Here is a 25,085-nt window from a genome sequence, read left to right on the forward strand (position 1 = left end):
CTGTATGTCCTTAGGGGTTTGGGGTTTTGTTTGTTTGGTTTTTAAAAACAACAATATTCCAGAAAAATACAGTTGCAGAGGTCTGAGAAGCTTTGGGAGGCGGAGGAGTGACTTGCCATACGGGACCCCAGCTGAGTTTGCCTGTCTTCCCCTCCCAGGAAGCCTGATTAGGGTCTTCACCCATGGGCTAGTTCACATGGGCTCCACCCCTTGCAGTCAAAATTAGTTGACTAAATGGTTCACATGTTTCTACTAGACAAGTATGACAGTGAAATTGCACGTGCCTTGCTCCTTACAAAAGTAGGCTAAAAATTGAAATAAAAAACTTCTGTGGGGTTGGGAGTCCTTTTTTTCATGCAGTACCAGCGTGCTGTGTTAATGCAAACAAGGAGAGGAGGAGGGGTCTTGCCCAGCTCTCCTGCCTCTCGGAGGGCAGCCATGATCTGCTCTGTTTCATACATATTTCATGAGGCCATCAGGTCCCTGTCAACCTGCCAAAGTCGCTGTTGGTCAGGGATAATGTAGCTGCTCCCAAAACCTGTACTATGTGTTTGCCCTCAAGTTTCTTTGCTGTTAACTGGAATTGCCTCTTTTTCTCAAAACTGAACCAGAAAGCGTGCTGCTTTCTGTAATCTGTGAGCGAGGTATTGTTAACACCAAGCAGTTTGCTTGTGGAAACAAGCTGCCAGAACTGACCCATTCTCTTTCTCAAGTGAGCTTGTGCAAAATCTAACATGTTTATAATTATACTGAGTCACATAGGAAGAAAATTAACTCTACCCCAGCCTAAACCAGGACAATTTGACTTTTTGGCCTCTCTGTGGGCAGAAGCTGGCCTTTTACTGTGACAAGTGTGAAAAATTCCCCAGGACAAAATAATGAATTTTCTCAGAATTGCTGTAGTTGAAATTTCTGTATTTGTAGAAGGGCTCTGACCTCTTTTTACAGTGTCAAAGACCATCTTTTACCACTTATTTTCTCTCAAAACAATGCCTCTCCTTCCTTTTCCAAAAGCAACCCCCCCCCCCGAGATTAACCTGGAAAACTTCTATAATGGCACAAGATGTTTCAGTGATGGAGAATTTTTTTTCAAGATTTCTATTTAAGTTTTTTGCATAAAGCCAAGGAAAAAAGAGCCCACTGATGGATGGAGCATACTGCCTGTATTTCTCCCATCCAAGGCCATCAAGGTGCATGTTAGGACTAGAAATCAGTTCCTTACATAGCTGATGAAGTGAGACAAATAGCTCCAGGTGATGAGTCAGATCTTAGATGGGCTGAGCTGCCTTCTGGAAGTACCTGTAAGGAGCCTAGAGTTACTATGTCGAGTACCTATATTAGATGGAATAAAACTGTGTCTTTATGCCCACCTAGGAGCATTTGGGCCTGGAAATGCTGTAGTTTCTTCTGGTTACTTTCCTTGAAAGTTTGGAGTTTGTCCTTCACAGGTTTCCTGAGCAACACGCATCTTGGGGACCAGCCAAACACAGAGCCCTTGTGGTAGCTTGTGCCTCATGCTTGCAGTGGCCCCGTAGTTGAGCGATTCCCCAGTCCCTGAGTGGGAGTCCAAACACATTTTTCAGCAACCCTGAAAAGTTCATACAGCTGCTGCTGGGGGCACAGCGGGAAAGCAGAGGTGGGGGAAGGACATCCAAGGGAAGTCCTGGAGAAAGCGGCACAGTCCCATCCCACAAGGCTGCTTTCACACATGTTGTTATGGGAGCCCACCCAAGGCAAGGGATCAGGCAGGGAGAAATGCCCCCATCAGACAGCCAGAGCTGTGTGTGGAGTCCCTGGTCTGGGCCAGCCCCCTCTAGCCTTTGGCATGTCACAGAATCGCAGAATGGCTGAGGTTGGAAGGGACCTCTGGAGGTCATCTGGTGCAACCCCCTGCTCAAGTAGGGCCACCTAGAGCCAGTTGCTTAGGACCATGTCCAGGTGGCTTTTGAATATCTCCAAGGAGGTACTTGGAGCAGTCCCAGCTCCCCAGCGAGAGAATTTGAGGAACCTCTGGAAATAAATCTTCAAAAAAAGTTTCCTGCTACATACCATCAAAAAAATCTAGATTTTCCCCTCTGGGTTCTCTCTCCTTGCTAGCTTGCCACCTGAGGGACATGGTTTCATATAAAACCATCTTAAATCTTCTGCAACAATGAGTCCCTGGCCTGCTGCTGTCGTTTTAAAGCTCCTTCCCAGGTTGATTCTTTTTCCAGAATCTTTATGAGGCTTTGAAATGTTTCTTTCAGTTTCCAGAGCTCTGCTATTTTCTTGCCACTCAGCCTCTTTGTGTTGAGAAGTCAATGGAGCTGTGAGTGGAAAATGGAAAACTGTGAGAAATGTAGTCCAGGGATTAGGTGTGTGGGCTGTTCAGATGGAAACCATGTATCGCATCATGACAAATCTGTAAGACTCAGGGAGGCAGAAATTAGTACAGTATGCGGTGAGTTTGTAAAAGTGGAAGTGACTGAGTGTCATCCTCTCCGCCAATGCGAGACCAGCACTGCTAGCAACTGAAATTTTCCATCTACCCATAGAGCAGGTCTAATGCTGGAAAAAGGAGAGCAAGCCTCCCTCCTGTTGCTTTGCCCACATGACTCTCCTGCCAGCTCAGGAAACAATGTGTGGAAAATAGGGAATCTTCCTCCCCTCTGGCTGTGCTGGGCTTGCTGTCTGAGATAGCAGTGAGGACCATTGCAGGTGGTGCTTTGGTGATCTAACCCCAAAACAGCCAGAGCTGGGACAGAGGAGAGGAAAGCATGTTGCACAGCTGGGAGGGAACTCAGAGCAATTTGTTCTTTATTTTTAGCTTCAAGAGCTTTTTTCTGCTCATGGTGCACCCCTTCTGTGTGCTTCTACACATATCTTGAGAAGCTTGCATGCTTTCAGCTCTAACTCGACATCAGTGGTACCAGCACAGGTCTGGAGGTGCTGTTTCAGTGGGATATTGGAGGTGGAAATGACAATTACAGCACAGAAGGCATTCTGAATCACTGCAAGGCATATAATTTGCTGGGTTCATGCAATATTAAAAAATATCCTCTAGATGACGTTTCCTTGAAATAAATGAGGATGCTGATGGGAGAAATATGCATCAAAACACAGCATCAGATTTCCCTAAAACCAGGGAAATCACATATTTAACAGACAATTGCTACTATAATATTGCTCGGCAATTTAAAGGTGAAGAAACATGTAACTCCTTTCTGCTTTGCTTTGAATAGCACATACCTGAAATTTGGAGACTGGATTTTGAGACTTTTAGATTCCTCTTATAAAGAGGGGGATTAAGAGGAGATACTTAAAATATTTAACTTCAAATGTTTCTTGAATTTCTATGTGCTGAATTTTGTATTATGATACCAAGACATTGTGGGGACAGTGCAAATATGATACCATTTAGGCTAAAAGCCAGGATGCCTCATGCTTTGATAATAACATTACTACATTTCAAATCATCTATAAAATGAGCAGGTGTATTTAAAGTAGAAAATAGGTGACATAAAAATGTTGTAGGTGTATTTCTCTTTCTTTCATGACCAAAATTACATGGTACAATACTTTAGGTGAGCTTGAGGAAGATCTAGCTGCAATGCTTGTTATAAGAACTCAGAAATGAAACAGGCTTTCCCCCAACAGTCAGGATGCATTTTCCCTTCCCTTCTCCCATGCATGTCCTGTATGCTGTAAGCTAGACAGTAATCATACCTTCTCCTCATCCTTGCTTTTTTATCACTGATTGCAGGGTTAATCTGAAGCATGACAAACTACAGTGATTGCTGGGGAGCCCTCAGTATTCACTTTCCCCCTTCACCCTATCCTCTAGACAGAAGAAGAGGTGATAGCAAGACCTATTTCTTCTTTGCACGCGGCCCTTTGTGAGCTTGGAGCTGGCTCAGACTGTTGCAAATGAAATTCCTTCTTGCTGGCATATTCTGTTTCATTAGTTGGCAGCAGCGGGACTGTTTTTTTAAGCCTTAATCGTAGCTAAAATTGATGGGCTCTTATTCTTAGGCAGCTTAAAGCTGGCTAAAATAGATTACCAAGCAGAGAATAATATTCAAAAATCTGATCACTGTTTTACTGACCAGATCTGCTTAAAGTCCAGACATTATAAGAAAGATGGGGACAAACTTTTTAGCAGGGCCTGTTGCGATAGGACAAGGGGTAATGGTTTTAAACTAAAAGAGGGCAGATTCAGACTAGATAGAAGGAAGAAATTCTTTACTGTGAGGGTGGTGAAACACTGGAACAGGTTGCCCAGAGAGGTGGTAGATGCCCCATCCCTGGAAACATTCAAGGTCAGGTTGGACAGGGCTCTGAGCAACCTGATCTAGTTGAAGATGTCCCTGCCCATGGCAGGGGGATTGGACTAGATGACCTTTAAAGGTCCCTTCCAACCCAAACTATTCTATGATTCTATGATTCTATGATTTCTGTCTCACTATTACAACTGAAAAGAGGCATGCTATTGCTCTCTGATTTAAACATGCAACAGAATTCTGATTTGGAGAATTTCAGATTTAAAAGAGACGCAAGTCTGAACTTTGATGGCTGACCCTATTCTGCAATCGGCCGGACCTAAAATCTTTTCTGAATACCCAGGTTCTGGGATCCAGATTCTAGAATATGAATACCGTAGGTCTACTCATTACACCAGAATGTACCCGTCTACTTGGATTTAGAAACAATTTTGTGTTTTGTTAACTAGTCATCAGTTAAATAGCTAATAGTGAAAAAGAAGATCTCCTAATTTCTTTGGGAGGACACTGACTTACGTGGTATTTTCCAGAAGACAGAAGAAGGAGCCATATAGAGGGCATCACTGTGCTTAAAACACATTGATCTACATGTTGCCACAAACAGCTTCCGGCGAATAGCTTAGTGTGTCCTCCCTTCATCTCACTTGTAACTGCTCAAAACTTCTTTCTGGTGCTCTGTGCTTCAGATTCACACCAAAGATGTGAGGATGGTGCTTTTAAGGAACAGACTGGCCCAGACTTGTCTAGGAAGCATGGACAAATTTCTTCAAAGCTTGGGTGCCCACTTCTTTTCCCATGCCTCTGCTTCCATCCCCGTTTTCCTTTCTCTCATTTCTTTTATATTTGCCTCCTTGCTCAGTTTCCATCTTATATTTTTCAACTTGTCTTTCCTTTTCCTCGTCCCCTATACTCAGATGAGCCTTTTTCCTCTTTCAAGTCTAAAGATCTCAGGTTCTCATCAGGTTGCACCTCTTCCCTGAACCTTTCGGTAAGAACCGACCAGCCTGCCAAACTCCCAGTGCCTTGCTGAAGTGCTCTCATGGTCAGGGCTTTAGTTAGTCATGGGGGTGAAGCAAAATGTGCAATTGCTACCATGTTTGGTTGTGGGGTTGTTGAGGGTTGAAGAACAACAAGTACCAATCGCTACCACAACAGTGCATCGGCGACAATACCGCACCAACCGAGATTCCCTGATCCCCATCCATGAGCTGATTCGTCGACTGGAGAGCCAAGGAGTGATCAGCAAGACTCGCTCACCCTTCAACAGTCCCATATGGCCAGTGCGAAAGTCCAATGGAGAGTGGAGACTAACAGTAGACTACCGTGGCCTGAACGAAGTCACGCCGCCACTGAGTGCTGCCGTGCCGGACATGCTAGAACTTCAATACGAACTGGAGTCAAAGGCAGCCAAGTGGTACGCCACAATTGACATTGCTAATGCCTTCTTCTCCATCCCTTTGGCAGCAGAGTGCAGGCCACAGTTTGCTTTCACTTGGAGGGGCGTCCAGTACACCTGGAACCGACTGCCCCAGGGGTGGAAACACAGCCCTACCATTTGCCATGGACTAATTCACACCGCAATGGAACAGGGTGAGGCTCCAGAACACCTGCAATACATTGATGACATCATCGTGTGGGGCAACACAGCAGAAGAAGTTTTTGAGAAAGGGGAGAGAATAATTCAAATCCTTCTGAAGGCCGGTTTTGCCATAAAACAAAGTAAGGTCAAGGGACCTGCACAGGAGATCCAGTTTTTAGGAATAAAATGGCAAGACGGACGTCGTCAGATCCCAATGGATGTGATCAACAAAATAACAGCCATGTCCCCACCAACTAGCAAAAGGGAAACACAAGCTTTCTTAGGTGTTGTGGGCTTTTGGAGAATGCATATTCCAGATTACAGCCTGATTGTAAGCCCTCTCTATCACGTGACCAGGAAGAAGAACGACTTCAAATGGGGCCCTGAGCAACAACAAGCCTTTGAACAAATTAAACGGGAGATAGTTCAGGCAGTAGCCCTTGGGCCAGTCCGGGCAGGACAAGATGTGAAGAATGTGCTCTACACCGCAGCCGGGGAGAATGGTCCTACCTGGAGCCTCTGGCAGAAAGCACCAGGGGAGACTTGAGGTCGACCCTTAGGGTTCTGGAGTCGGGGATACAGAGGATCCGAGGCCCGCTACACTCCAACTGAGAAGGAGATATTGGCAGCATATGAAGGGATTCGAGCTGCTTCGGAAGTGGTTGGTACTGAAGCACAGCTCCTCCTGGCACCCCGACTGCCAGTGCTGGGCTGGATGTTCAAAGGGAGGGTCCCCTCTACACATCATGCAACCGATGCTAGGTGGAGTAAGTGGGTCGTGCTGATCACACAACGGGCCCAAATAGGAAACCCCAGTCGCCCAGGAATCTTGGAGGTGATCACGAACTGGCCAGAAGGCAAAGATTTTGTAATATCCCCAGAGGAGGAGGTGACACGTGCTGAAGAAGCCCCACTGTATAATAAACTACCAGAAAATGAGAAGCAATATGCCCTGTTCACTGATGGGTCCTGTCGCCTTGTGGGAAAGCATCGGAGGTGGAAAGCTGCAGTATGGAATCCTATATGCCAAGTTGCAGAAACTGCAGAAGGAGAAGGTGAATCGAGCCAGTTTGCAGAGGTAAAAGCCATCCAGCTGGCCTCGGACATTGCTGAACGAGAAAAATGGCCAGTACTCTATCTCTATACTGACTCATGGATGGTGGCAAATGCCCTGTGGGGGTGGTTGCAGCAGTGGAAGCAGAACAACTGGCAGCGCAGAGGTAAACCCATCTGGTCTGCCGCATTGTGGCAAGATATTGCTGCCCGGGTAGAGAACCTGGTTGTAAAAGTATGTCACGTAGATGCTCACGTACCCAAGAGTCGGGCCACTGAAGAACATCAAAACAACCAGCAGGTGGACCAGGCTGCTAAGATTGAAGTGGCTCAGGTGGATTTGGACTGGCAACATAAGGGTGAATTATTTATAGTTCGGTGGGCCCATGATGCCTCAGGCCATCAAGGAAGAGATGCAACATATAGATGGGCTCGTGATCGAGGGGTGGACTTAACCATGGACACTATTGCACAGGTTATCCATGAATGTGAAACATGCGCTGCAATCAAACAAGCCAAGCGAGTAAAGCCTCTTTGGTATGGGGGACGACGGTTGAAATACAAATATGGGGAGGCCTGGCAGATTGATTATATCACACTCCCACAAACCCGGCACGGCAAGCGCTATGTGCTCACCATGGTGGAAGCAACCACCGGCTGGCTAGAAACATACCCTGTGCCTCATGCCACCGCCCGGAACACCATCCTGGGCCTTGAAAAGCAAGTCCTATGGCGACATGGCACCCCAGAAAGAATTGAGTCAGACAACGGGACTCATTTCCAAAACACCCTCATAGACACCTGGGCCAAAGAGCATGGCATTGAGTGGGTCTATCACATCCCCTACCATGCACCAGCCTCTGGGAAAATCGAACGATACAACGGGCTGCTAAAGACAACACTGAGGGCAATGGGTGGTGGGACATTCAAGCATTGGGATCCACATTTAGCAAAAGCCACCTGGTTTGTCAATACCAGGGGATCTGTCACTCAAGCTGGCCCTGCCCAATCAAAACCCTTACGTACTGTAGAGGGGGATAAAGTCCCTGTCGTGCACATAAGAAATATGCTGGGGAAGACAGTCTGGGTTACTCCTGCCTCTGGCAAGGGAAAACCCATTCATGGGATTGCTTTTGCTCAAGGACCTGGGTGCACTTGGTGGGTGATGCGAAAGGATGGGGAAGTCCGGTGTGTACCTCAAGGGGATTTGATTTTGGGTGAAAATAGCCAATGAACTGAATTTTATGATGTCAATTGTTATATGATATTGTATATCATTATTTCTATGGTTGCTATCAATGGTATAGCAGTGAAAATCACCCAGATTAATGAAGAATGAACTAACTCCGATGAAACCGAGCAAAGTGCAACGATGATAGAACTGGACGAGCGCAGCAGTACCGAAATGAGAACTGGCTTCAGGATGCAACAGCCCAACACCACACACCATCTTTCTGGCCCTGAAAGACTGTTATGACAGATGGAGCCCAAAGTTGTGGACTAAAAGAACTCAATGGACATTTATATATATTTATGTATATATATGTATGTATATGTATTATATGTATATATGTATGTATATGTATTATATATGTATATATATAAAAAAGATAGTGGTGATTAATTGAAAGGTATCGAAAAATGTGAGACCTAAGCATAACGTAAATGGTATGGAATAAGGGGTGGATACTGTCCTAGTTTCGGCAGAGATAGGGTTAAATTTCTTCCTAGTGCTGTGTTTTGGATTTAGTATGAGGAGAATGTTGATAACACACTGATGTTTTCAGTTGTTGCTAAGTGCCCTCCTAGTCCAAGGACAGCTCCCGTGCCTACTGACTGAGCTAGGTACACAAGATGGGAGGGAACATATTCAGGACAGCCAGCCCAGCTGGCCAATGGGGTATTCCATACCATGTGACGTCATGCTCAGTATATGAAGGGTAGGCGTGATCCAGGAAGGGCCGATCGCTACTTGGTTATCGGTCAGCGCGGGTGGTGAGCAATTGCATTGTGCATCACTCATTTTGTATATTCTATCATTATTTATTATCATTATTCTCCCTTTTCTGTTCTATTAAACTGTCTTTATCTCAACCCATGAGTTTTTCTCACTCTTACCCTTCCGATTCTCTCCCCGTCCCACTGTGGGGGCGGGGGGAGTGAGTGAGCGGCTGCGTGGTATTTGGCTGCCTGCCAGGTTAAACCACGACAGCAATCCACTTCTGTTTACTGTATCAGTTCCAGCATTAATGTAACACATTCTCCAAAGGCGGCATGGCCCAGTGCTGATCACACAAGAGCCCCAAACTCTCTGAAATTCTTTCAAATTGAAAGAAGATCACAGGAGCACCCAGTGCTTTTTCTCAATGTTTTCAATCACTTTTAATGACAGCTGTCAGTACAAAATACCTGTTACAGACTAATAAGGATGATGCACCAGTCTTTCCCCAGGATGCCATCCTCCTAGACACAGAGCTCTATGTGGTGTTAACAGGAATTTGGTGTATGTAGGGCTGTGGGATTTTACCTTTATCTGATAAATGCAGCAGAGGCAGGCATGTGAAAAATCCTGATGGATGAGCACTGATTATTCTTCAGATTCTACTGCTCTTTGGTGGGACATATGTGAAAAATCAGTCACTACAAATGAATAGCAATGATCTTATCTGACAGCTGACTTGTCTGCCTTACCTCCTCTGGGATCATAGTAATTAGTGCTGGAAAAGGTGATTTGTTTAATCTATCTCCTCATAAAGACATTACCTGCAGGAGGGAGAACATCCTGGGCTCCACTCTCGAACTCGTGTTGGAAGGGAAAGTGCCTTGCATGCTCTCTGAAGGCACGTCTCCTGTTCACGAGTTTGCTGGAGAGCAGAGAAAGACTCCTGCATTCAGCCCTTCTTCATACTACTGAGGTTATCGTCTTTCAGCCCAGAGGGCAGGGGGGGTTATCTCAAAAGACCCGCATTACACTTGAAAAATTAAATACTTGCCTTGAAGATTCCTGTAAGCATTTTTTGGAGGAAATTGTCTAATTTATACAGATAAACAGTCTTTACCTGCAGGTGTACAACACGGTGGGTATATACTGTCTGGCTTTGCCATTATTATATGAGGCAAAAATGAGAAAAATCGGGATCCAGTGTGTGAGAATTTGTTAAGCCAAACTTTCATACTCCTGACAATATAGAAAATAAAATTGGCATCTTTCTAGTCATCCAAACTACTTTCACTGGCACTTCAAAGCGCCTGAGAAGCAGGTTGAGTGGGTGCTGACTCTCGCTTTCCTGCAGTGTGTCAAGACATCAGCAGTTAAGGATGTGAGGGCTTGAGCTTTTGAGGCACCACAAAGGGGAGACTTAGTCAAAGCAGGGCACTGTGCAAAGGCAGTTCCCCTGCTGCTGCCTCTTGCAAAACCAGCCTGTTAGAGTGCACAGCACCGCGAGGGAGACAGAACCAAGACTTTGTTGATGAACAATTTGTGAGCAAGGAGTTCATAATAAGAAGTGCACGGTTTCTGTGCTGTCTCAGATAAGGGTATCCATTCTTTTGGATGTCGAGCACGTGCCCAGACTGTACAAACACAGCAAGCGCATTCACTCTCATGCAACTGAATTAATTACAAGGTTTTTTTCTGCAGAAGCTTGTTCATTTTGTAATGCAGACTTTTTAGAGGAGATGGATGAGAATTTGTTTCTGTACTGCTTGCATTTTATGCGATGACTTATGCTGCAAAATGAGCATACAGTGAGCATTACACCAAATGACTGCACTGAGTGAGAAGGCAGTACAGGAACAAAGGCCTGAAAATTTGTCAGACGAAGTAAGGAGGATCCCTGAAGTAAAATGCCAAAGCTCCTACATAACCCAGTTGTGTGTGAAAACAGTGTTCGCCTTTCCAATTTGGAGTTTCTCTATGGTGCCTGTTGTTTCAGTAGTCAACAATACTGTTAGGTGGCTTAGCTGTTTGCATAAATTATTCTTTCCTGGTTTGAATATCTGCATACATTTTCATGTATGAAAATCTTCAAAATTTGCAGATCTTTTGCTAGTATAAAGAGACCTGAACTGAAAGTATCCCTGGAGCCCAATGTGAACTATTTCTTCTACTTGAGGGCTGTCAACCCATTTGGGACAAGTGAACAAAGTGAAGCTGTTCTCATCTCAACTAAAGGTACATCACCATTTTCTGATGTCAAAACAATGGGGTGGAGGGGCAAAGCGGTCAAAGATGGCATTTTCCTCCAGAAATCATAACTGAGCTTTCCAATATGCGAGTAAGCAAGTTATTTCAATAAAAGGGACTGTATTTTAGCTGCTTAAAATAAGCACAATCTAGGACTACTTCACTTGAAGTTGGTAGATTTATGTCAATGTAAAACCGATGTGACCTCAGAAGCAAAAGCGTTGAATTCTGTCAGAGATATGAAATGATTAAATATTCTTCAGGGATTTCAATTTGCTTGAATTTGGCAGAGCACATTCTGATAAAAGATTCCATAACCTTAAAAAAAACCCAAAATTAAAACCTTATGGACTTTGGGGTTCAGGGATGAGGAAGCATGCAGAGCAGTTTTAAAATGTAATGGATGATTTAAACTTTAAGGTTTCCAGATAAATAGTGTTAAATCAGGTATGGTTCTTCCAAACCAGCCTCAAAATTCAAATTTGCTATTCTGAAAAAGCAATTGATTGAAAATGATTCAACCTTCTAATACCGAAGACTTCTTTATCACCTAGCTACTTTTCTGAATAGTATAACCTATTATGCTCCCTGGGCCTAGTTGCCAGAAGACTGCCATCCCAGTCAGGCCCAGCTTGGAAGAGTCCTTGCATTTGCACCCAATTTTCTGTCACTCCTACCTCTGTCCAGCTAAGATGGCAGTAATTGTTGCTTAATATTTTATGATTCATCTCATGTTAATGTTGCCAGCCTCTCAGAACCGATGTTTGTTTGTCGTGAATTGTACCAGGAACTCGATTTCGCCTACTGAGTGACACAGCCCATCCCGCTTTGCAAATCTCCCCCGATGCAACTGTGATCCACCTTCCTGAGAAATCCAAATTCACTGGGTGAGTACCAGCACGCCGAGCATGCCACTCTGTGGGGTTCGGGATGGGCCTCTCGCTCTTATTTTTGCCTATAGGTAGCTTTCACATGGTGCTAACTAATTTTGTAGAACTGAATTGTTTCAGTCTGTGTGATAGACCTCCCTTTCAAACATTGCAATACCTCAATAAAGCCAGTTGCAGCATTGATGTAGGTGCTGGGAAGAGTTCAGTGTCGCACTACTGGGACTGCTGGGTTTGCCTCAGTCCATGGTCACTGCTTAATCTTTCAGAGCACTTCAGTCTCAAAGCAACTTGTTGCTGCCTTGAGAAGGCCAGATTTGTGGGCTTATTTTTGAATACGTTGTGGCTAGAAGTAATCCATCCTTTTACTTTGCTTCCTCTGCTGAGGCCATTACTGGTAACGTTTTCCAAAGCATCTGTGGCTTTGGAGAATTAGGAAGTGCTCCTGGGTATATGTTAGAATGATTGTACCAGGCTAGCTCCATCCATTGCTGTCGTGGTTTAACCCCAGCTGGCAACTAAGCACCACACAGCCGCTCACTCACTCCTCTGGTGGGACGGGGGAGAGAATCGGAAGAGTAAAAGTGAGAAAACTCGTGGGTTGAGATAAAGACAATTTAATAGGTAAAGCAAAAGCTGCGCACACAAGCAAAGCAAATCAAGGAATTCATTCACTACTTCCCATCGGCAGGCAGGTGTTCAGCCATCTCCAGGAAAGCAGGGCTCCATCATGCATAACGGTTACTTGGGAAGACAAACGCCATAACTCCAAATGTCCCCCCTTCCTTCTTCTTTCCCCAGCTTTATATGCTGAGCATGACATCATATGGTCTGGAATATCCCTTTGGTCAGTTGGGGTCAGCTGTCCCGGCTGTGTCCCCTCCCAACTTCTTGTGCACCCCCAGCCTACTCGCTGGCGGGGTGGTGTGAGAAGCAGAAAAGGCCTTGACTCTGTGTAAGCACTGCTCAGCAATAACGAAAACATCCCTGTGTTATCAACACTGTTTTCAGTACAAATCCAAAACATAACCTCATACTAGCTTCTATGAAGAAAATTAACTCTATTCCAGCCAAAACCAGCACAATTGCAAACATTTTTTTTTTTTTGACATGCTGATATCGGTCACATCACAAGCACAGGTACACTTGTATGAAGTTGTGCCATACTGATATGGCTTCTTAAAAGGTAATGGGGTATTACTGGTTTAAGCACTTTTTTTTACTGTTACAGCTGAATGCACACAAGATGTTTGTCACTGTGTCTACTTAAAACAGCCATGCTAGTTTGAACAAGCCTGCTAAATTTGAGGTCTGTTTTTGCCTCCAAAGTCACCTTTTCCAACTTTTGCTAGCTTCATATAATTTTGGGTAAAGTTTCATGGTTTTCACTCCTCAATATGAGTCCATCTCAGTGCAAAGATGAAATGACTCTTAGTGACAACATTCAAATCTTTGATAAAACCCTGCAGTTAGAATAACAGAGTGCAATCCGTTAGTAATTTTAGATGCTGCAGCATGACGTGACTATAAGAAATATCACAATATGCTTGGTCTACCACCACACTCACTTTACTGTACACCTCTTCCACAAATAGGTTTCCTTCAGTCCTGGGTGAACTGCTGCCTGCTCGGGGACGTCATTACTGGGAAACCATTGTCTCTGCCTGCAGAAGCTATAGGATTGGGATTTGCTATGAGGCAACATCACGGAGCAGTGTCCTGGGGCTGAGTGATACCTCCTGGTGCATGTGCTACTGTCCTACACAAACCAGGTAAAGCTGAGTCAGTCTAGCTGCTTGGGAAGTCACTTGTCCTTCACGTAAATAAAGCTGGCCAGCTTCAAGAATCATGAGAGCAGAAAGGACCCATCTGCTTTCTTTCTGCAAATTTGAGTAATAAGAAAAGGACAACTACAAAGGAGCTTTAGACCTCCTCCTCTTAATTAAAAAATCTTATAATGCACCTTAAAAAATAATAATAATAATAAAAAAAAAATCTCAGACCAACTTGCCACCCTTCACCTAACCAGTGAATCAAACTTTAATACCTCCTTTGCCACTGCTTTGTCATTCCAGGCTCATATCCTGAACTGCTTCACAAAATCCCAGCAAGCGTATTTATGTCCGTAAACGCGATCTTTTTAGAATCTATTTCCAGCTCCAGGAGACTTCAAGCCTCCATAGGAAATGCCTTCTCCTGCCTTGTCCTTCACAGTGACAGGCACCTACCTGCCACTGTGGCAGGACTGCAGGGCACTGGGATAGTCTTCAGCAGGCCAGTGCCAGGCGATTTGGAGGTTTGTAAGTCATAACCCTGTTAATGGTGTAAAGGTGCTCTTGATCTAAACAAGTGTGGTTTTTTAGTGTGAAATCATATGGATGCATGAACGTAACTAGCTAAACGATACATCTGAGATGCAAAGGGTTTTACCAAAGCACAGCTCATGCTTAAATCCCCCAAAAAGGCATGTAATAAGAAAGATATAGATGGATATGATTACAGCAAGTCTGCTTTTATTCAGAGAGCCCAAAGATGCTGAGTGAAAGGGCTAATTGGCATGCCAGGCAGGGCTTTGAAGCAATGCCACATTCGCTCAGGTAGGAGGGTTACGTACTGAGCAAAATTCTGTTGCCATGTGATACACTGCTGTATGAGGCAACCTGTTAATAGGTGGCAATTAAGCGGTAGGTTATTTCTGGTAAATCACCATGAGGAAGCTCACTGTATTCTGGTTTCCATTTTCCTGCAGCTTTCTTTACAGATTTCTTCACATCGGTGTGATGGGTGATGTCCATGTGACAGAACACCTGGCCAGGATCGGCATCCTGTTGGATTACAGTGATGGCAGACTGTTGTTTTTCAATGCAGAGAGAGGACTGGTGCTGTTCGCCATCAGGCACAAATTTACTGATGCTGCTCACCCGACCTTTGTCCTAGAGAAGGCTGGAGCGCTTACCCTGTGCACGGGAATGGAGCTGCCGGAGTTTGTGAAGCACAGCTAATCTCGTGCTTCACACTCTCAGGAAAACTGACAATTACAGCATCAGGGGGCAGGGAGGGGAAGAGGGGTGTCAGGGAGGGATGTCTAGTCTTCACTGATGAATGCTACATGCACAGCTCTCCCCCACATCGTCAATAATAGTAGTTAGTGCTCAGCCACGTAATCACCCTGAGCCTGGAGAGAAAATAGACTTCTTCAGATGGAGTGTGCACCTAGTGATATACACAGCAGTACTTTTGAGGGGGGAAAAAAAAGGTTTGTTAGATATGACGATTAAAAGGGGGGGGGAATGTACTTTCCCTGTGAAAATAATGACAGTACTAGCTGTATTTTAAAGTTGATGATGAGCCTGTGTATGAAATAAATGCATCTCTCACTGCAATACATGAAAGCCATCATTTAATCATTTGCCAGGACAGTCAGAACCTGAATCCAAGATCATAGAATCATAGAATCATAGAATCATTAAGGCTGGAAAAGACCTCTAAGATCATCGAGTCCAACCGTCAACCCAACACACATTGCCCACTACACCATGTCCCTAAGCGCCTCATCTACACGTCTTTTAAATACTTCCAGGGTCGGTGACTCAACCACTTCCTGGGTCGGTGACTCAACCACTTCCCTGGGCAGCCTGTTCCAAGGCCTGACCACTCTTTCAGTAAAGAAATTTCTCCTAATGTCCAATCTAAACCTCCCTTGGCGCAACTTGAGGCCATTTCCTCTCGTCCTATCGCTAGTTACTTGGGAGAAGAGACCAACACCCACCTCGCTACAACCTCCTTTCAGGTAGTTGTAGAGCGCAATGAGGTCTCCCCTCAGCCTCCTCTTCTCCAGACTAAACAACCCCAGTTCCCTCAGTCGCTCCTCATAAGACTTGTGCTCCAGACTCTTCACCAGCTTCGTTGCCCTCCTCTGGACACGCTCCAGCACCTCCATGTCCTTCTTGTACTGAGGGGCCCAGAACTGAACACAGTATTCGAGGTGCGGCCTCACCAGTGCCGAGTACAGGGGCATGATCACCTCCCTAGTCCTGCTGGCCACACTATTCCTAATACAGGCCAGGATGCCGTTGGCCTTCTTGGCCACCTGGGCACACTGCCGGCTCATGTTCAGCCGGCTGTCAATCAGCACCCCCAGGTCCTTTTCCTCCGGGCAGCTTTCCAGCCACTCTTCCCCAAGCCTGTAGCGTTGCCTGGGGTTGTTGTGGCCGAAGTGCAGGACCCGGCACTTGGCCTTGTTGAACCTCATACAGTTGGCCTCGGCCCATCGATCCAGCCTGTCCAGGTCCCTCTGCAGAGCCTTCCTACCCTCGAGCAGATCAACACTCCCGCCCAGCTTGGTGTCATCTGCAAACTTACTGAGGGAGCACTCGATCCCCTCGTCCAGATCGTTGATAAAGATATTGAACAGGACCGGCCCCAGTACTGAGCCCTGGGGAACACCGCTCGTGACCGGCCGCCAAATGGATTTAACTCCATTCACCACAACTCTATGGGCTCGGCCGTCCAGCCAGTTTTTTACCCAGCGAAGAGTACACCTGTCTAAGCCGTGAGCCGCCAGCTTCTCTAGGAGAATGCTGTGGGAGACAGCGTCAAAGGCTTTACTGAAGTCCAGGTAGACCACATCCACAGCCCTTCCCTCATCCACTAGGCGGGTCACCTGGTCATAGAAGGAGATCAGGTTGGTCAAGCAGGACCTGCCTTCCATGAACTCGTGCTGGCTGGGCCTCATCCCATGGTTGTCCTGGACATGGCTCGTGAGCGCCCTCAAAACGAACCGCTTGTCCTAGTTTCGGCTGGGATAGGGTTAAATTTCTTCCTAGTGCTGTGTTTTGGATTTAGTATGAGGAGAATGTTGATAACACACTGATGTTTTCAGTTGTTGCTAAGTGCCCTCCTAGTCCAAGGACAGCTCCCATGCCTACTACTGAACTAGGTACACAAGATGGGAGGGAACATAATCAGGACAGCCAGCCCAGCTGGCCAACAGGGTATTCCATACCATGTGACGTCATGCTCAGTATATGAACGGTAGGCGTGATCCAGGAAGTGCCGATCGCTACTTGGTTATCAGTCAGCGCGGGTGGTGAGCAATTGCATTGTGCATCACTCATTTTGTATATTCTATCATTACTTATTATCATTATTCTCCCTTTTCTGTTCTATTAAACTGTCTTTATCTCAACCCACGAGTTTTTCTCACTCTTACCCTTCCGATTCTCTCCCTGTCCCACTGTGGGGGCGGAGGGAGTGAGTGAGCAGCTGCGTGGTATTAGGCTGCCTGCCAGGTTAAACCACGACACCGCTCCATGATCTTCCCTGGCACCAAGGTCAGGCTGACCGGCCTGTAGTTCCCTGGATCCTCCTTCCGGCCCTTCTTGTAGATGGGTGTCACATTGGCAAGCCTCCAGTCGTCCGGGACCTCCCCTGTTAACCAGGACTGCTGGTAAATGATGGAGAGTGGCTTGGCAAGCTCCTCCGCCAGCTCCCTCAGTACCCTCGGGTGGATCCCATCCGGCCCCATAGACTTGTGAACGTCCAGGTGGCGTAGCAGGTCATTAACTTCTTCCTCTTGAATTATGGGGGGTTTATCCTGCTCGTCGTCCTTGTCTTCCAGCTCAGGGGGCTGAGTACCCTGAGGATAACTGCTCTGACTACTAAAGACTGAGGCAAAGAAGGCATTCAGTACCTCAGCCTTATCCTCGTCCTTGGTGGCAACGTTCCCCCCCGCATCCAATAAAGGATGGAGATTCTCCTTGGCTCTCCTTTTGTCATTAATATATTTGTAAAAGCATTTTTTGTTGTCTCTCATGACAGTGGCCAGGTTGAGTTCTAGCCGGGCTTTTGCCTTTCTAATTTCCTCTCTGCACGACCTAACGAGATCCCTGTACTCTTCTTGAGTTGCCTGCCCCTTCTTCCAAAGGGGGTAAACTCTCCTTTTTTTCCTGAGTCCCAGCCAGAGCTCCCCGTTCAGCCAGGCCAGTCGTCTTCCCCGCCCGTTCTTCTTACGGCACATGGGGACAGCCCGCTCCTGTGCCTTTAAGACTTCCTTCTTGAAGAACGTCCAGCCTTCCTGGACCCCTTTGCCCTTCAGGACTGTCTCCCAAGGGACCCTCTTGACCAGTGTCCTGAGCAGGCCAAAGTCCGCCCTCCGGAAGTCCATGGGAGCGGTTTTGCTGGCCCCCCTCTTTACTTCACTAAGTATCGAGAATTCTACCATTTCATGGTCACTAAGCCCAAGCCGGCCTCCGACCACCACATCTCCCACCAGTCTTTCTCTGTTTGTGAACAGCAGGTCAAGCGAGGCACCTCCCCTAGTGGTCTCGCTTACCAGCTGCGTCAGGAAGTTATCCTCCACACACTCCAGGAACCTCCTCGACTGTTTCCTCTCTGCCGTGTTGTATTTCCAGCAGACGTCCGGAAAGTTGAAGTCCCCCACGAGAACAAGGGCTAGCGACTGTGAGACTTCTGCCAGCCTCTTGTAGAATATTTCATCTGCCTCCTCATCCTGGCTAGGTGGTCTATAACAGACTCCCAGCAGGATATCTGCCTTGTTGGCCTTCCCCCTCATCCTTACCCACAAGCACTCGACCTCGTCATCACTACCATTGAGCTCTAGACAGTCGAAGCACTCCCTAACATACAGGGCTACCCCACCGCCTCTCCTTCCTCGCCTGTCCCTTCTGAAGAGCTTATAGCCATCCATTGCAGCACTCCAATCGTGCGACTCATCCCACCATGTTTCCATGATGGCGACTAAGTCATAGCTACCTGGTTGCACAATGGCTTCCAGCTCCTCCTGTTTGCCGCCCATGCTGCGTGCATTGGTATAGATGCACTTGAGCTGGGCTGCCGATTTCTCCCCCGACATTGGCGTGCGGTCCCTAGGCTCTTCTCTAGTGAGCCTGGTTTTATCCCCTTCCCCCTTTGAATCTAGTTTAAAGCCCTCTCAATGAGCCCCGCCAACTCATACGCGAGAATCCTTTTCCCCCTGTGAGACAGCTGAACTCCGTCCGTCGCCAGCAGGCCCGGTGCCGTGTAAACCTCCCCGTGGTCAAAGAAGCCAAAATTCTGCCGATGGCACCAGCCCCTAAGCCACGTGTTGATCCGATGAGTTTTCCTGTTCCCTTCAGTATTCTTCCCTGCCACTAAAGGGATTGAGGAAAACACTACCTGTGCTCCCAATCCTCCCACCAGTCGCCCCAGTGCCCTGAAGTCCCTTTTGATCCCTTCGGGACTTCTCTCTGCAACCTCCTCACTGCCAGCCTGTATAACCAGTAGCGGGTAGTAATTGGAGGCCTGCACGAGACTAGGGAGCTTCCTAGCAATGTCCTTAACCCAGGCCCCAGGGAGGCAGCAGACTTCCCTGTGGGATGGGTCTGGCCGGCAAATTGGGCCCTCTGTCCCCCTCAGAAGGGAATCACCTACGGTAATTACCCTCCTTTTTTTCTTAGCGGAGGCAGTCATAATGCGTGGGGCAGACTGCCTCGCCTCGGGCAACCCCCTGGATGGGCCTTCATCTGCGTCCTCGTTTGTCTGGCCCTCAAGTTCCAGAGCCCCATATCTGTTGTGTAAGGGCAACTGGGAAGGTTGAGGTGAGGGAGGCCGGGCGGGGGTTCGCCTGGCACCCCGAGCAGGGACCTGTGTCCATTCCCCCCCGTCGCTTGGGTCCCCTCCTTCTGCCTGGCGGCAAGAGGGCAGGGGTTCCTCCGCTTCTTGTGGAGCCTCCATGTGCTGCCCTTGCCTCAGGGACGGTAGGGTGCTCCGCCAATCTATCTCTCTCTCGCACTCCCTGATATGTGTTTGAAAAATGTGCAAAAATTTCAACAACTGAAACATTCTGCAGGTTAATTTTTTGTGTTATTTTTTGCCAACTCTTTTCTTTAAATGCACAAATTAAGAAAACTTGGAAACTTAGAAGTCTGCACGTTTGCAAAATGAGTGAGTCCCAGACTAGTCTTCATATCAGTCATGTAAAGTTTGAGTATGCAACACCTACCTACCCGGCTCACGCCAGACTAACAGACAGCTACTTGACTGTGTCAGTAAATATCTGTACCTGTAAATAGGTACTCATGAAACACATGTATGAGGAAACTTGATAGAAGTGGTAAAAGTCTTCCCCTATGGTTTTCGTCCTCAATTTGTTGGGTAGGTGGTTTCGATGGTGGAAGGAAGGTTGTCACCTGGGACCTTAGATAACAGTCAAATTGCCAGCGACCTTCTTGTGGATCACCCTTTTTCCATCACTGCTTTTTACCTTTGCACTTACAGATTCGATGCTTCTAATTTCAGGCTTGTGGGCATTTTCCTGAGTCTGCCTTGCTCTCTCCTGTTATCTACACTAGCACCAGAATCACGTCAGTGAGGCGTAGTGTTTCAGGGCCGTCGAAATAGGCAGACTAAGCATCGTTGATGCCAGTAGAGGAATAGGATGCTGATTTTCCCCCTTGGCTTGTTCAAACCATGTTTCCAAGCACTTCACACGTCCATGGTACAGCTGTCTTGCCTGCCCCAAGGGCTGAACGCACGAGTGCCAGTGGTGCCGAACTCCAGTGAATGCTGGGGGGAAATTAATCTTAAGGAAGATGGGCAATGTTTTTCATGCTGTGCCTGCTCTGGAGATTACTGTTGCAGGGGACTGTGCTGCCAGACTCATTTCTGAGCTCAGCTGAAGAGCTGTACTCACCAAAGTAAAGCAGATTTCAGGAGTCTAACGGAGAGGGTTTGCTTCTGAAGAGAGAACTTAAATGAGTTACAAGGAGGCTTCTGCTTTTTATGCTCAGAGGAGGTGCCTGCTGCTGTTTTATTTATGATTTAACACCACCAAGGCATGTGCTTGCTGCTTTAGCCTGCTGTATGCTTGGTGTCCCAGAGGAGCTACACTCCACACATTCTACACTCTCACAGCAGGCTAGGGCAGGATGGTTGAGGCAAGATAAACAAGATCCTGTGACCATTTATTTTAAGCCAGAGCTCTTTTTGGCATTTCAATTAGAGTGCCAGTTCTGATACCCTGCCGGGGAGAGAGGGGAATGAAAAAAGCAGGGTAGTGCCCTATTGGCTCAAGTGAGTGTTTTGTAGAGGTGTGGAGGATGGTGAGAAAAAGGTCCAGGATTAATTGGGAAAGACAGACAGAAAGGGTATTGAGGGTAGCATTATCATGAAGGCTAAGGAGGAAGAGGCAGAAGGCAGGCTGGAAACTCACACAGAGCAGATGGTGACAAACAGAGGCAGGTCAGTGGTGTCAGCAGTGTGCATTCCTCAGGCTCCCACAGCCAGTGAGCTCACCGGAGGTTCGGCTATCTCCAGAGCTTAACGTGGCACTTTGAATTAAACCTGAAAAATCCCAGCATTGGGGCGATTTTACCTGCGTTCTCCTCTCCCTGGTCGCTGCTGTCCCAAGTGTGAGATTGCTTCACGGACACCAACATGATGTATTGCCAAGGGGACAGCCAGTGAGAAGGAGAGCAAAATGACATGAAATTATTTGGGTGGCTTTTTCAATTAAGGCAAGAAGCAATTGCCTTGTCCAAGGCAGCTGCGTATTAGTAAATACAAATTAGTAAATATAAATATTTTTATATTATATTAAATATTATTAAATATTATTAAATATTATTATTAAATATTAGTAAATATAAATATTTTTTAACACGAAAAGCGAAGGCCTCATCTATTGCCACACATTATTATTCAGGTACTACTGCAACATTTGAGCTTGGCAAAATGTTTTTTTTGGAAGCACCTCATTCTTAGAAATATTTGTGTCATTTTGAAAAACTGCCTGACTCTGTTTTCTTACTAATTTTTGTTTAAGGTTCAACTTTTAGATTGGGCAGTATCAAAAAGTGTATTTACTGTTTATGTGAAAGACGGATAAATGATTTGGAGATAAAAATGTCACTCGAAGGAGCTTTGAATGTCTAAATCTGGTCTGCATTAAGCCATGCCAGATGAAGAAGTGCCTAGAGAGAGTATCCTGGTTTGGAGAGATGGGACAAAGTGCACACTAAACAAAAAACAATATACAAGAGTTAAGATTCTGTATAGGGAGAAAATTCATACTAATGAGGAAAGCAGATCCTGAAAGCCACAATTAAGCTGCTAGGACTTATAATACATGATGCAAACTCTCCTGCCCTTGGAAAGCCTAGAGGTACAACTGCTGTGGTGTTTTATTTGCTTGATGGGCACGAAGTGGCACCAAGTTCAGGAATTCACTTTCCAGAAGGTAACTGTCCACAAACGCTTGAATGTACAGTGCAGTCCGTCTGACTTTCCATTCAGATGAATTGAGATTTTGAGGCTTGTTGCATCCATTTTTTTCTGGCCATCATACTTTGTAACCATATACTAGAAGAGAAAGACAAAAAACTCCTGGTCACTGTATTTTTCTTGCACTTGATGAGTTTAGCATTTAGAAATACCTTAAAAACAGCATGACTTATTTTTCAGCAAAGGATGTTTGCTTGGCTGATAGTAACTAAGACTTCATACAAATGCTGACAAGGTTATGTAGTATATGTACACAGTCTGATCATCATTCCATGCTTAGAATTACATAACAATTACATAACAATACATTTTAAGAGTTACACAAAGAACCGTAAAAGAGTTCACTGATAATTTGGAGTTTATTTTCATCCTGAAAGTACGAAAGCTGATGCCTAACACTGCAAGTATTGTTAATAAATATTTGGACTGATCTGAAACACATTACATTAAAAGGAATGATTTCTTTTCACTTCAGTGGGTTTTAGATTAGGCTCGTAAACCCTTGTGCACTGAGATGAGAATATAGGCCTGACTGTAAGAGAGAAACATTAATTTTTACTGTCAAAATAGTGCTGAACTGGAATATTGCTAGTATTAGTAGTATTGATCCACAAATCTCGCTTAGGTCTTTCTGCTCCAGAAAGAGTTTAATGCTTCTGTGCAACATCAGGCGGAGGAACTTGGCAATGTGTCTGTGAACCGCAGCGCGTGTGGTGTGCATGCATACAGGCACAACTTTGCTCTTGAGCTAGCTCTTTTTGAAAAGGGAAACGTCACTGAAATTTAAATGTGTACTGAAAATGGTCTAGTGACGCCTTATTTTAGAAATGCGTACATTAAACCCCCTCCATACTACTATTGTAGAACTTAATTACATGTTATCACTAAGCCTGTTGTAAGACATACACCCAGTAAGTCACAGTACCAATAAATTGTTTCTAAATCCACAGTACTGTGATATTGTCTGTGATATACGTGACACATGATTTCTATTAGCACTGCAGGGTTTTGAATAGGTATGTAAACATGGATTTAAGAATAATATGAAATTATGATCTTTCTGAACCATCTTCATTTCAGAATAATAAATAGGACCTATGCCATGTTGAGGTTTAAATTGGATTTGAAAAATTACATTCTGTGATGGAATCACTATTACATTACTGTCATTTTGCTGATGGATTTACTATCTCTCAAGAAGCTCAATATGCTCAGATAGTCACACAACCAGCAACGAAGTGAGAGCATCTCTTCCGCTTCCAGCCAAGTGCTGTGGAAGAGAGATTGAACTAGAAAAGTACCTTCATTTTTTGTGTTGAGTTTGTCCAATTTTCTGCCATAGTGGAAAGTAGCATTTGATGACCAGGGACCACTCCACAGTGCAGTTCCTACAGGAGCACAACCTGGAAGGAAAAGGAGCAGATCTCCACCCCAGACCATGCAGTGATTTTGTCAACAGTTAAAAAATGCATAATTTCAAGTGCAGTTCCACTCTGGAAAATATCTGTGCAGAAATGACACCTTCCTTTTCAGGACTTGTATTACAGAGACACTATTTCTAAATCATACTCTTCTCAACCCTGAAGAAACAGTTCTGCAAGCAGAGATGGAAGTAGCCCATAGCTTGTCATACACCGTTAATGCAGTGGTCAGCTGAATTTCAACCTGCCAAACTGTTACCATGCTACTGAGGAGTGAGAGATGGAGAGCTGGACCCCAGCCGCAACAGGTACAGGAGAGAACTGGCTTCTGCTGAGCAAGCAAGAAGTCAGCGTGGCTTTTAATGCTGGGGCTGGCAAAAGGAGACCTTTATCTGAGCATAACTTTATATAACCCAGCCTTCTGAGATTGTAAAAGTCTCACATCACTTCATGAGCCTGGCTCAGAAGGCATGGTGCGTATGTAGTCCCACAACTCTTATTTTCATATTCACCACGAAGAAGAGAACTACATTTTAAAGTAAAATTAACAGAGATTATTTTACCTAATTCTGTAATTGTGTTTTAGATATGTCTGCCCGCTTCCTGCTATCTTTTCCAAAAAAAAGAAAATTACTGAAAAATGATACTTGTAGAATGAAGTGCAGCCTTCAGAAAAAAAGTAACAAATACAAATAAACTCTGAATACTTTGTAAGAGGGGAGGGAGCTTTACATGCTGCTCCAGCAGCATCCACTGGTGTTGGTGTCCCACACTGGCTACTAGAATCATAGAATCATTAAGGTTGGAAAAGACCTCTAAGATCATCGAGTCCAACCGTCAACCCAACACACCATGCCCACTACACCATGTCCCTAAGGGCCTCATCTACACGTCTTTTAAATACTTCCAGGGATGGTGACTCAACCACTTCCCTGGGCAGCCTGTTCCAAGGCCTGACCACTCTTTCAGTAAAGAAATTTCTCCTAATGTCCAATCTAAACCTCCCTTGGCGCAACTTGAGGCCATTTCCTCTCGTCCTATCGCTAGTTACTTGGGAGAAGAGACCAACACCCACCTCACTACAACCTCCTTTCAGGTAGTTGTAGAGCGCAATGAGGTCTCCCCTCAGCCTCCTCTTCTCCAGACTAAACAACCCCAGTTCCCTCAGCCGCTCCTCATAAGACTTGTGCTCCAGGCCCTTCACCAGCTTCGTTGCCCTCCTCTGGACACACTCCAGCACCTCAATGTCCTTCTTGTACTGAGGGGCCTTCTTGTAGTAAGTGATACTTGTAGTATCATTCTTTTATCATGAAGGTTTGTTTTTTTTCTGAAACATGTATTAATAAAAATATTATGTGCAAGATGTGCAACTAGCAGTGTAAATAACTATTAAATGACTGCTAGTGCTTAGGAAATAAT

The 25,085-nt window shown here is 45.6% G+C and overlaps 1 protein-coding gene across 1 annotated transcript in view; it reads left to right on the top strand.

Annotated features, from left to right (window-relative positions):
• LOC142074705 (uncharacterized) overlaps positions 1-14,966 on the top strand; it is a 60,514-nt gene extending 45,548 nt beyond the window's left edge. Inside the window, exons 11-14 of the mRNA XM_075135509.1 lie at positions 10,932-11,065; positions 11,865-11,964; positions 13,560-13,736; positions 14,714-14,966. Coding sequence (XP_074991610.1) covers positions 10,932-11,065; positions 11,865-11,964; positions 13,560-13,736; positions 14,714-14,966 — 664 coding nt within the window. The remainder of the gene's footprint in view (positions 1-10,931; positions 11,066-11,864; positions 11,965-13,559; positions 13,737-14,713) is intronic.
• The last annotated feature ends 10,119 nt before the right edge of the window (positions 14,967-25,085 follow it).

The sequence above is a fragment of the Calonectris borealis genome, chromosome W (assembly GCF_964195595.1).
Source record: "Calonectris borealis chromosome W, bCalBor7.hap1.2, whole genome shotgun sequence".
In the NCBI taxonomy this organism is placed as follows: Eukaryota; Metazoa; Chordata; class Aves; order Procellariiformes; family Procellariidae; genus Calonectris; species Calonectris borealis.